The following is a 12,540-nucleotide window of genomic DNA, read 5'->3' on the forward strand; positions in this document are numbered from 1 at the left end:
TAATATTTCATTAAATAATCTCACAGGGTCATCTACACAAGGTAACTCAGGGATTACAAACAGGTTGTCAAAGGAAATTGATCACAATTCCTCCTCTGAGGAGCATTAAAGTGTAAATCGTATGCTCATTGGAGCAATAGATCTTCAGATCTGTCAATGTACAAAGTGAAAATGACGGTCTGAAGATGACAACAGATCGAGCAGTCAACACAGTCAGTATGGTTCATCCTCTGTTCATCGTCCATGAATAACCAAAGGGGAATATCATGCTCATTTCTTTTGTCAAAACGCTTTAAAAGCTGCCGACGGTCACTTTGAGCAAATGATAAAAAAAATGATTTCAATATAGCAGTCTTTACATCCTGACAGTAGTGCATGAGACAGATAATCTGTGAAAGAAATCAATCAATCACCGGACAAAGCAAACTTTCCCATCATTTATTTTTTTGCGTTATCAATCATACTATAATAGTAGTTTGATTCCAGTTGTGGATCTCCCATACTGGAACAAATACATTTTTCTTTTCAGTTTCATTATGAATATCTAGTGTATCTCAGTTGTAGGACTTTCCTCTTTTTGTACAGTATCATCTTGAATACGTAATTCATTTATTATTATTATTATTATTTATGAATCGTCTATTTTTAGATTGGACTTCTGAATTAGACAGTATGACAAACAAATTTTGCTATTTTATCCGTATAATATGTCAGATTATTTTCTTTACACACAAGAAAAAAAAGGTTTGAGAGGTTAATTGTTTACACTTTGGTGTCAGAATGCACTTGAGAAACACTTAACTGCTGTTACACTGTAACAAAGGATGGACGTCTGAAATAAAGTTACAAACACACCTCAGCTTCTTAATACAACATCAAAGACTTTTCATTACTGACTTCCCCATCATGTTCAAGTAAAGGTCTTCAGCATTTGCTCATCACGAATACTGAAAATATGGATTCAGCAGCTACTTTTTCGGACCATATCTCATCCTGGAGATCAAGGCGGACGGATGGACAATCGCAAATAGTCAACATTCATGATAGTTCAGGTAAAGTTGAGGATCGTGTTGGCTGATTGGAGGAGACGGCCGCTACAGGTGCTGCGTGTCAGTGTTAACATTTACCATCTATCAGCTCTGCTTATGAGGAGTCGACCCATCTGCTCCCCTGTGATCTGCTCCTACTGCCTCTGATACACTGCTGAAACCTTGTTCTCTGTAAAAAAATAAAAAAGTAAGGAAATAGTAAGGAATGAGAATATATTTGTGTTGAGAATTAAAGGATGTTTCCACAGTTAAAAGACAAAGCAATTGATTTACAAGAGCAGTTTTGAGTACAACTGTCATTACCCATGGAGTTGCACAAGCGTTGCTGTCTAATACTACTGTATGAAAAGGCTGATGCAAAAACTCAGGAGAGTAAAATATTTAAATAACCTTGAAGGATAAATACAGTTTATTATATTATATCATATTTACAAGCCATTTCCATCAGTTATGATAACTCAAAGTAATTGACAGTTTGTACACAAGTCACCAGTTTAGCCAGACGATCTGAATCATTTAGAGGCAAAACCAAAACTGAGCGATCTCAAATGTTCATAATATTCAGAAAACTGTGTTTACGTACAACTACAGCATTTACCGTAATTAAAAGTTGAACCAGGAAATCAGTTTATAAATTGTAATGACTATTTGTAACGGACAGTTTGGGTATTAATATTACTAGAGCTGATTGTCTGACTGCTTGTGTCTGTTGCCCTGCCAACTTACAAGTGCAACATTCACAAATTTCAGCAGCTCACAGCTGGTGAGTGAAATGTTATTTCCAATAATAAGACAATTATCCTTTAATTACTAAAAAAATGACAATCCAAATATCCTTAAACTTCCACTAAAAGATTTACCCTGACTTTATAAAAGGAAAACCTTTTCATTCCCACTCACAGTGATACTCACTTAAGAAGCTGTTCCAACTCTCTCTTTATCTTCGTCACTATGGGCGGACCCTGGTAGGTCAAAGCTGTGTAAAGCTGGACCAGTGATGCACCGGCACAAATCTTATCCATAGCATCCTGCCCAGTGGCCACACCACCGATCCCAACGATTAGTACTTTACCTAAAAATAAAAACATTATCAGAAGTGTATTTAATATAAGCTTTCTTCATACTAAGGTGATCAGAAATTGACAGAAGATATTGGTGTGTAAATAAGTACCTTTAGTGAGGTTGTACATCTCGCTCACAACGCTGGTAGAGAGGTCTTTGAGGGGCTGGCCACTCAGCCCACCAACCTCAGATTTGTTTGAATCCTGAAGTGTTTCTGGTCTGGACACCGTGGTGTTAGACACCATTAAACCATCCACTCCCAGCTGCAAACACAAGGGAGAACAAATACAGAGGAGAGGACAGGAAGTGAGCGACATGTATGTGTGCCTGCATCTACAGGAGCAGAACTGATGTATGTAGGCGCCTGTGAATGAAGACCTCTAATGTGAAATGAACACTGACAACAAGAGAGAGGCAGAGTGCTGTTTAAATTTTGCTTTTCCCTTCTTAATGTCTCTTCCATTAAGGTTTGTCTCCTCCTCACTCCAATGAGCACAAAAACACCACTCTGTATTTAAAAAAAACCCAACTAATCAAGTAGTGATGAGGTTATGAGAGCAGAGACGAAGAGAGGAGCTAAATGTTTTTGGATGCAAACTTAAAAGGCTTGGGCTGAAGGTTTTCCAGTTACAATGGAGAGTAGGGCTGCACGATTCTTGATCAAATGAGAATCATGATTTGTTTTTGGTAAGAATTGAGATCACGATTCTCAGGGAAAGTGTTTATTTTCTTCTGTAACCAAAACTAATTATTGTCACGGCTGTCAAAGTTAGCGCGATAATAACACGTTAATGCAAATTTGTTTTAACGCCGAAAATGTCTTTAACGCATTAAAGCAATCAATCTTGCAGAGGTTTTACCGGATTCAGTTTTAAAGCTAAAGTAAAGATACTGGTATCATATGAAACTAGAAAACCTAAGCCATTGGTACCAGCCATATCATACCAGGAGGCTAAAGCTAAATTTTGGCGAGGAAAAACTGTCATGGGCATTTTCAAAGGGGTCCCTTGACCTCTGACCTCAAGATATGTGAATGAAAATGGGTTCTTTGGGTACCCACGAGTCTCCCCTTTACAGACATGCACACTTTATGATAATCACACGCAGTTTGGGTCAAGTCATAGTCAAGTCAGCACACTGACACACTGACAGCTGTTGTTGTCTGTTGGGCTGCAGTTTGCCATGTTATGATGTTTGAGCATATCTTTTATGCTAAATGCAGTACCTATGAGGGTTTCTGGATAATATTTGTCATTGTTTTGTGTTATTGATTGTTTCCAATAATAAACATATACATACATTTGCATAAAGCAGCATATTTGCCCACTCTCATGTTGATAAGAGTATTAAATAATTGACAAATCTCCCTTTAAGATACATTTTGAACAGATAAAAAAGGTGTGATTAATCGTGATTAACTATGAACAATCATGCATTAATCACGATTAAATATTTGAAAATATATCGATTGACAGCCCTAATTATTGCTATTTGCACTATTGGATTTCTTGTCTGTAACAGTGTCCTACAAAGTAATAAAGCAATATGTAACAACATTTATTAAAATACCAACACGGTCAACAATATACCTCCAAATAAAAAACAAACAATTGATATACCTCACTTAAGCGAGTATATGATTATTTTATTACCATAAGATTGTTGTGCAAAATGAAATGCCAACTTATAAACCTCCTGAAGCAAGAAGGAACCTAAAGATGTAACCAAAGTTATATCAGTTAACAGTTGCTATAATTTTAATTATAAAAAGCTTTGCTTGAGGATCTTTTAAATCACTTATAAAAAAAACGTTCATTTTAAAAAGCCTTTAATCAATGTTAGTTACATTGTTTTTAATGTCATTTTCTAATTTATTCAGTGTGTTTTATTCAATTTCATTCTCTGCACTCAAGTGCTGAAATGTTTAAATCTTTTTCCGCCTTTTGAAAAGCACTTTTTTTAACTTTGTTTTTACAGATGCTGTACAAATAAAGTTAATTATAATTGTTTTACTACTAAAAGGGAGATTTTAGTGACACTTAAGTTGAGCTGTTTAGTATTTATCTGGTCAGCAAACCAGCTGTCATTCAGAAAACGAAGGAGGCTGCACCCTTTCATTGGGTGTGTGTGTTTTGCATAAGAGCATGTGATGGGATGACTCAAGTTATCAAGGAGGACCTGAACTTGATTCGGATTTCTCACTGAAAAGTTTGTATGTTTTTGAAGAGATAAAAGAACACACAACTATTTAAAAAAAACACTACAGATTCAAGATGTAACTTTATAAAAGCAGAATGTGTAAAGTTTTCTGAAAACTGAGAATTAAAATGTATCCCTCCAAAGAAAAACTAGACTCCACGGACACAAGGGACACCATCTGAATGAAAGCTGCACATACTCATACATGTAAAACACAGCAGAAAGGAAACATGGAAATATTATAAAATCTCAAGGAATAAAAATAAATTACATTATAATGAAATTAAATTAAGAACAAAATAAAAATCAAAGACATATTTAGGAAATTAAATGACTGTAACAAATAACTTACAAACCTCAGTGACAACATCAGCAATGTCTTGTCTGTCCTGGGTAGTGAGGTCAGGAGCGATCTTCACAAGGACCGGGAGTCTCCGTTCTCCCTGCAGGGCATCGCGCTCCTTCAACACCTGAGAAGATTGTATAGAGAATGTGAGTGTGTCAGGAGAGGAGAGCTACAACTATTGGAAACCAGACAGAAATACGGTGTACTGTGCTGTTAGATCCAAAGCCTCGGGAACAGGAGGGATTAAAAATTCAGCCTTTGAATTGATGGAGGCAATATATTATTATTAACGTTCAGGTTCTCAGCTTTCAGATGATGTACACCACTTCTATGTGACATCTACTGTTGGCCTGCTGTCTGCACATAAAGTCCCCCTGTACCCCCCTAAAAAATACCAAAAATGGGTCTATGGGAAAAAGCGCTGGAGTGGAAAAGGCTAAACTGTCATACGTGGCATTAGCTGATCAATTTAACAAAAAAGCAAAAAAGCAGTGTTTGCACTGTCAATTCACAGCAACAATGTCGAGTCTGCCAGTCAGACTCGACATGGTTTTCAATAAGTGGCAGAGGCTAGTTCTGCTAATTTTGCAAGCTTGTTCCTTCATGCTATTGTGAATCTTGTTATATAATGTAATATAAGTTTTGTGATTGATTATTGTTTATTTCTTAGGCCAAGACTGGCTCTTTTCTCTGTAAAGCCATTTACGATGATTAAGATCTACTGTATGTGACGGTGACTTAGGCCAGATGATGTTTCATGGTGTTTACATTTGTGTCACTGTTCGGTCCCAACCCAGTGATTTAGTGAACATTCGGACAGTCCTACCGTATGGAGGAGCTGGCGGAGCTCGGCCTTCCCTTGTAGGTCCCGGAGACCTGGCGTATTAGGGCTGCTGACGTTGACCACCAGGTAGTCAGCCAGCGGGCCCAGCACTCTCACCCCCTCCACGTAATCTGCCCCTGCGTCCTGGGACAGCTTGTTCTTCCCCAGGTTGATGCCCAGGGGAAGGCCAGCTATAAACACGGACACAAGCACATATGCAAATACACACAAACACACAAGTTCAGACAAGTACAAAAACAGGCTGCATCATCAGACACATGACTCAACTGGGGCAGAGGCTGCTGATATGTTAAATGAGCTTTAAGCAAGCATGGATCAGACACAATGAAAGGTGAGACAGGGACAGAACAAGATTATTAAAATAGAACAGAATAGTGTATTTAACCACACACCTAATTTAGTATTTGGATCCCTGTTACAAACTGACTAGTAAATAATAAATGCACACCAGAAAAAACAACAGGACATATTTATATCAGACTTATTGTAGTAGTAAAACTGAAAACAGCTTCAATTTTTAAAAAGGAAAAATAAAAACAGGTTGAAATTTTTCCCACTGAGATCAGAAGTCGCTGCCTGCTAACCTTTACTGTATTGTTGCTGTGTGTCTCTCCTGGCCTTCAGCCTCTGTTGTGCTTCTGCCAAACCACAGCTGTTGAATCCATATCTGGTGAGAAGATTAAAAATATATATATCAACTTACAAATAACAACAATCTTAGCTAGCTACTCAAACAACAAACTGAAAAAAGGAAGATTTTATCACTTTGTAACTCCAGCTTTTACATTTTCTTTGCAGTGATAACCAACTGTGCTACAAAAATAATGTAGATAAACTGATTAAATCTCCCCTTAGGGCTAAAAACACATTCAAATTTGGCTTGTTAAGGAATTTGGTTATGAGCGGAAGTGGAAACTGTATGAATGAAAAGTGTCCGAAATCACATACTATGCACTACATACCCAATATGTGCACTATTGATCAACATACTTTTGTGTGAATAAACAGAATTATGTATGTATCTTTTCGGACGCAATGAGCAGTATTTACGTTGTCATTTCTTGAGAGCCTCCTTGCCGGTTGGGGATGCGTAACCATGGTAACCTGTACCGACCATCATGTGACCAGATGATGATTTGTGAGAATCAAAGTCTGAACTAATTTAAAATTTATATTACGCCTAGCAAAGTGAATCATATACTTACATTTAAATGGAAGAGTTATTAATATACAGAGCTGTCCGTCAACATCTGTTATGAATGTTGTCGTCACTACCGCATTGTTAAACACGCATTGCATTGTGGGATATTTATGCGGCCGTAGTGTCCAGCATTTGCATACTGTATTATTTCACCAGAAATAGTATGCAATTCACGTACTATTGATTTCATATTAAGGTTTCAAACATACTAAACAATCTCACATACTGTTTTAGCGTACTATATACTGTAGCATGTTAGTGTGGAATTTCAGACGCAACCATTGCGTCTATATGTGGATGTAATGTATACAGAATCCTCTCCCATAGAGACACCTTGCAAACGGACATCCCAGATATTGGATTACTTCTCATGGGGCATCATATTCTGCTTTGCCTGCCTAATCTTCAGCCATAACACTTTCTGAGGTACTTGCTTCCTAACAACCATGGATGAAGTCTCATGACAAAAGCACGTCATTATAATGAGACATTTCTTGTTATAAAATACAAACTTAATTGTTTTGACAGCACAAACATAATTATAAAGAGAAACCTCCAGGCTGGTTTCCTATTATTTGTTGGTATATCTGCATGATACTGTATGAATGATGTACTGCAATTTGTCTGAGAGATGTTGTCTTTACATTATACATGTTTGCTTTAGTGCTAGATGCAGGATATACTAATTAAGCAAATAAGGCACTATCTCAAGAGTATATTGTGGGAATACTGTACTGCTGTATACATTATAGATAACTAGGTCATCCTTAGAATGAACCTAATCAAGTGTACTCAATACTACAACCATAACATAAAAATATGAAGAAGAGAATATGGAATAATTTAAATCAGATTGTTTGAGATCCATTGGCAAACCATTTAATTTGCAGGGGTATAGCCTGTTGAAATAAATCAGAAATATAAATTACCATAAATTACCAATTTCACTGTGTATAATGACGGAGAGAGAAACAAAATCAGGATAGAGATGGTAAATAAGAAAATCCTTCATTTAGCTCATTCAAGTCTGTGTTGCAAATTAAATCTGCAAAGAAAAAGAGGGTAAAACCATGAACTCTTATTCACAGCTTTATAATGAGAATCATTTGGTAACAAACCTGTGGGCAGCATAATCTCTTTGAAGATACTGTGAAAAGGAACATTATACAGTGACATTACCTTCCCCTGCTCTTGTTTTCTGTCTTAAGGATTTTAACATAAACGAAGACTAATGTGACTCATTTACTGTTATATAAATTGAATTAACTCTTTGTGAGATGTTACATAAAATTGGGGCGTTAATCTGCAGAACACGGCCGATAAATTATATATTTCTACTATAAAGCTTAAACTTCTACTTTAAACTTAAAATCAGCATCTATGAGATCCACCAAGCAACAGTTAAATACAAATTGTATGTGTAGAATACCTAATAAACTTACAACTGAGTGTATCAATATCTAAAAAATACTGTGACATTAACTTCAACCATATCGCCCAGCCCGACATGTGTACATTCAGTTGAGCAGCTATCTATCCCTTTGACAAAAGCGTTAAGCGTATCAAAAACGTACCTGTTAATAATTGCACGATCTGTGGTGAGTCGAAACACGCGTGGTTTGGGGTTCCCCTCCTGAGGTTTGGGAGTGATTGTGCCCACTTCAACAAAGCCGAAACCTACTTTGTACAACCCGTCTACGGCCTCTCCGTGCTTGTCGAAGCCCGCCGCAATCCCAATGGGGTTTTTAAACTTTAATCCCAGAACGTTCACTTCCTGTAGATGCATAAAAACAAACAGAATAAAGTCTTACAGTGTCTAGGATCACTGGAAAAATAATGTAAGCAGAAACTGAGGTTATATGCTTAATAGTCTCGCATAGTCAGACCTTTCTTTAGCGCTGCATCAGCAGCATTATCATTCTGTTATAGGGGAAATAAAACACTCAGGCTTGTCTGTATTTCTTTAAACTAGGGCTGTCAAAGTTAATGCGATAAAACGTTAATGCAAATTTGTTTTAACGCCACTTATTTCTTTAACTAACGCAACTTGCAATTTTTGATTAACCTCTTATAAATCCTTTTCGAACTTTCGGAGGTTGTAGCGAGTTTTAAGCGACCATGTCATACTAGCTTGTCACGAAGGAGGATAAATAACACTCCAAATTTAAGGTTAATTTTGGCAAGGAAAAACTGTCATGGCCATTTTCAAAGGGGTCCCTTGACCTCTGACCTCAAGATATGTGAATGTAAATGGGATCTATGGGTACCCACGAGTCTCCCCTTTACAGACATGCCCACTTTATGATAATCACATGCAGTTTGGGGCAAGTCATAGTCAAGTCAGCACACTGACACACTGACAGCTGTTGTTGCCTGTTGGGCTTGAATTTGCCATGTTATAATGTTTGAGCATATCTTTTATGCTAAATGCAGTACCTGTGAGGGTTTCTGGACAATATTTGTCAGTGTTTTGTGTTGTCAATTGATTTCCAATAATAAATATATACATACATTTGCATAAAGCAGCATATTTGCCCACTCCCATGTTGATAAGACTATTAAATACTTGACAAATCTCCCTTTAAGGTACATTTCGAACAGATAAAAATGTGTGATTAATTTGCAATTAACCATGGACAATCGTGCAATTAAATATTTTAATCGATTGAGAGCCCTAGTTTAAACCAATCACAATCATCTTGTGTGGTACGAAGCACAGGATGCAGCGAAGTTGCCCTTGTGAAATAGACAATCCGCAAACCGTGGAAGGGGAGGATAATGCCGCGTGAAATCCGCAGCGGTTTATACTCACAGTCTAAAACCGGTGAGTCAGACTATATGCTTACCAATGATGCAGGGTCCTGGTAGCGGTTCAGAGGAACCAGACCCAGACCAATCATCTTCACTGCTAACACATGCGCCGTCTCTGCCCCCACAATCCTCTGCAGCAGGGGCATCAGCTGATTGGCGTAGAAACGCTCATCTCCAACTGCAGTGAGGTAGGAGGCAAACAGAAGGCTACCTGAGCCGATGATCTTCGCTGCCTCTTTGAACTGCTTCTGTTGACAAGAGCATGAAAATGAATACATAAAACTGTGTCTTCAAAAGGACTCACATTAATTAACGTGAATACCAGCTTCTGAGGAGGATACTATCTGTCTCTGTAGCTGCTAGATAAATTCTCCACTTGTTTATGTTATCTGTGCTGTTTGGTGCTGACTGCTGGGTGTACAGTGGGATTATGAAAAGCTTCTGCTGTGGCCGGAAATGAGATTGATGAAATCAGAGTTACGGGTCGGAAAACCAAAACAATCATCTAATAGACGCTAACGTTCTACGTGGACGTACAGGTTTGAGTGGTAGTTCTTTTTGGTTTTATTCTTTTGAAGAGGTCTAATGCTTCAGAATAATAGCAGACACCAGTGTGGATGGAACAAGGATGGACAGGGATTTAAGATTATAAGATTAAGGCATTTATATGACATTAGTGAATTATATCTTCCAGAGGATTCCCGACTTTTTAACAAAGATAGAATTCACAGCTACAGTGTTTTGGACTCAACACCAAGACAGATGTGTGTGTTTTCCCACTGATTGTTTGGCTTAACATGACAATTTCCATGATGCGTTATTATAATTATAATCACTGTGCATTTATTGTATATAAATAAATTGGAATTAAATAAATTGGGTATCACTGTAAAGCTGAGACTCTTGTGGATTCAATGAGCCCAACTGTATTAATGTGTGATGATGTTAGTCCCCATAGTAGCCATTTCATTATAGTGAGACCATTTTTTTTAAAAACTTGACCTCACTGTATAAAATGACCTGTGGTGACCTCTAGGATAATCACAGCCTCATGAAACTTTACAATTACAAACTAGAGACCTAGAGCATTCAGAGGATGGATGGCTTTCCTACGTATATTGACAATAAGGGGGTTTCTGAGCAGTTTCCACAACAGAAGTGCTCGCCATCCAATTGCTGAAAAATGCAATTCTTGCAGAAAGTTTCAGATCAAAAGTTTTTGATACCAAATCACAGCATGGCTTTTTCTATGGTGTTCCTCAAGGTCTTGGTGTCTTAATGTGGTATTTTGAAGGGATTATTGATCATTTGCACTTTAAACTTTAAACTTTACTTTACACTACATCCCATATACCATTTTATAGACTGTACATATTACATCTATTTATTGTACACTAAAATGTTTATTGACGGACGGTACACGCTATGTCCATTCACTATGTCCATTCACTATGTTCATTCACTATGTATATTCTGTATTTCTATTTATTGTTTTTATAATCTTTCTTTTTGTACACCTGTACCTCTGTACCTGCGCTTTGCGGCTTTGACACCTGAATTTCCCTCTGAATTTCCCCCTGGGGATAAATAAAGGTTCATCTTATCTTATCTTATTTTTATTTATTCTCAAGTGGTAAAAAAAAAAGTTAAATTAAGCACCAAATCTGTGTAACAAATGGTATCAACACAAAATTTGATGCAATAACTTATGAGACATAATAGAGCATGTGGATGACCATCATATACTTAGATCATAATGTTCTAAGCCCTCATACACATTTACAATTTATTTTAATCAATGAATTAATTCATGTTTATGTCTGATTTATGACTAGAACAACTTGACACACAGTACTGAGCAGCATCTCAAATTAATCTTTCCAGTTCCCAGCTTTCAGATGATGTACACCACCTCTATGTGACATCTACTGTTGACCTGCTATCTCCCCCTAAAGACCTCCTGTACCTCCCTAAAAAAAAGACAAAAACAGGTCTATTGTGGGTCTCAGAAAGTTAATAGCTAAAAACATTTCATATTCTTTAATATTCTTTGTGCAGTTTTCTTACAATAACCGTGCAAGTTTTCAAAGGGGCAGTAAAGCTAATAGCAAAGACACCACCACTACATGTGTTTCTGTATGTAAAGACACAGCAGAGCTACTCAGCTGTTTCCTGGTTTAACATTACTATAGCTCAGTTAGCTCAGTTAGCAAACAGGAACTACTGTCACAGCAAATCTCGTGGCGACGTTTCAAATATCTCATTCAGCCAAAAGAGAGGATATTAATTGAGGTGTCTGTGAGATTACCTTCAGGTGTCCCGCCATGGACGCAGCTCTATCATTGCATGAAAGGACATTGAATAGATTTCACAACATGTTACAGAAACACACGTGGTAACAGCTTCCTCTTTGTCTTCTCGCGAGATTTCCATCCTGGGCTGTGTGAGAAGCAAAAGTGGAGGAGATGCAGATGGCCATTCAGTTAGTTCAGGGGTCAGCAACCTTTACTCTCAAAAGACACATTTTAGGTAAATAAAAAATGAAACAAAATCTGTCTGAAGCCACAAAACATTTGAGCATTGTGATGAAGGTAACACAGTTTATAGTCTAAGTATATAGTATATAAGTCTAATGCAGTGAGGGCCAAAATGCAAATGTACCACGGAGTATTAGGGCCACATTGAGGGAAAAAATATCTGAGATGTACAGAATAAAGTCATAATATTACGAGAATAAAGTCATAATTTTACGAGAAAAAAAATCATAAAATAACGAGAATAAATTAATAACTACAAGAAAAAAAGCTGTAATATTACGAGAATAAAGTCATAACTTTACAAGAAAAAAAGAAAATAACAAGTAAAATTACTACTTTATAATATTCTGACTTTATTCTCATAATATTACGACCTTTTTTCTCGTAAAGCTATGACTTTATTTTCGTAATATTATACAATATTCTCAAAATCGCAGATTTATTTTTTCCTCAATGTGGCCCTAATACTCGGTCGTACTGTCATACCATAG

General features: G+C 37.0%; 1 protein-coding gene across 1 annotated transcript; it reads right to left on the bottom strand.

Moving 5' to 3' along the window:
- Positions 1 to 431: 431 nt before the first annotated feature.
- dhodh (dihydroorotate dehydrogenase) lies at positions 432 to 11,942 on the bottom strand. Its single transcript, XM_037757247.1, has 9 exons — positions 11,821 to 11,942; positions 9,548 to 9,760; positions 8,276 to 8,475; positions 6,085 to 6,167; positions 5,483 to 5,670; positions 4,667 to 4,780; positions 2,221 to 2,374; positions 1,962 to 2,121; positions 432 to 1,218 (listed from the first exon to the last, which is right to left on the bottom strand). The coding sequence occupies exons 1-9, from the start codon at positions 11,836 to 11,838 to the stop codon at positions 1,134 to 1,136; spliced, it is 1,215 nt and encodes a 404-aa protein (XP_037613175.1). The 5' UTR covers positions 11,839 to 11,942; the 3' UTR covers positions 432 to 1,133.
- Between the last annotated feature and the right edge of the window lie 598 nt (positions 11,943 to 12,540).

Source organism: Sebastes umbrosus, chromosome 2, assembly GCF_015220745.1.
Source record: "Sebastes umbrosus isolate fSebUmb1 chromosome 2, fSebUmb1.pri, whole genome shotgun sequence".
Taxonomy (NCBI): Eukaryota; Metazoa; Chordata; class Actinopteri; order Perciformes; family Sebastidae; genus Sebastes; species Sebastes umbrosus.

What these genes read in the sequence shown, in the direction of transcription:
- dhodh (XM_037757247.1), bottom strand. An exon ending in GATGTACAACCTCACTAAAG is followed by an intron (nt 2,122 to 2,220) that starts GTACTTATTTAC and finishes TTTTATTTTTAG; the next exon opens with GTAAAGTACTAATCGTTGGG. An exon ending in GAGTTGGAACAGCTTCTTAA is followed by an intron (nt 1,219 to 1,961) that starts GTGAGTATCACT and finishes ATTTTTTTACAG; the next exon opens with AGAACAAGGTTTCAGCAGTG.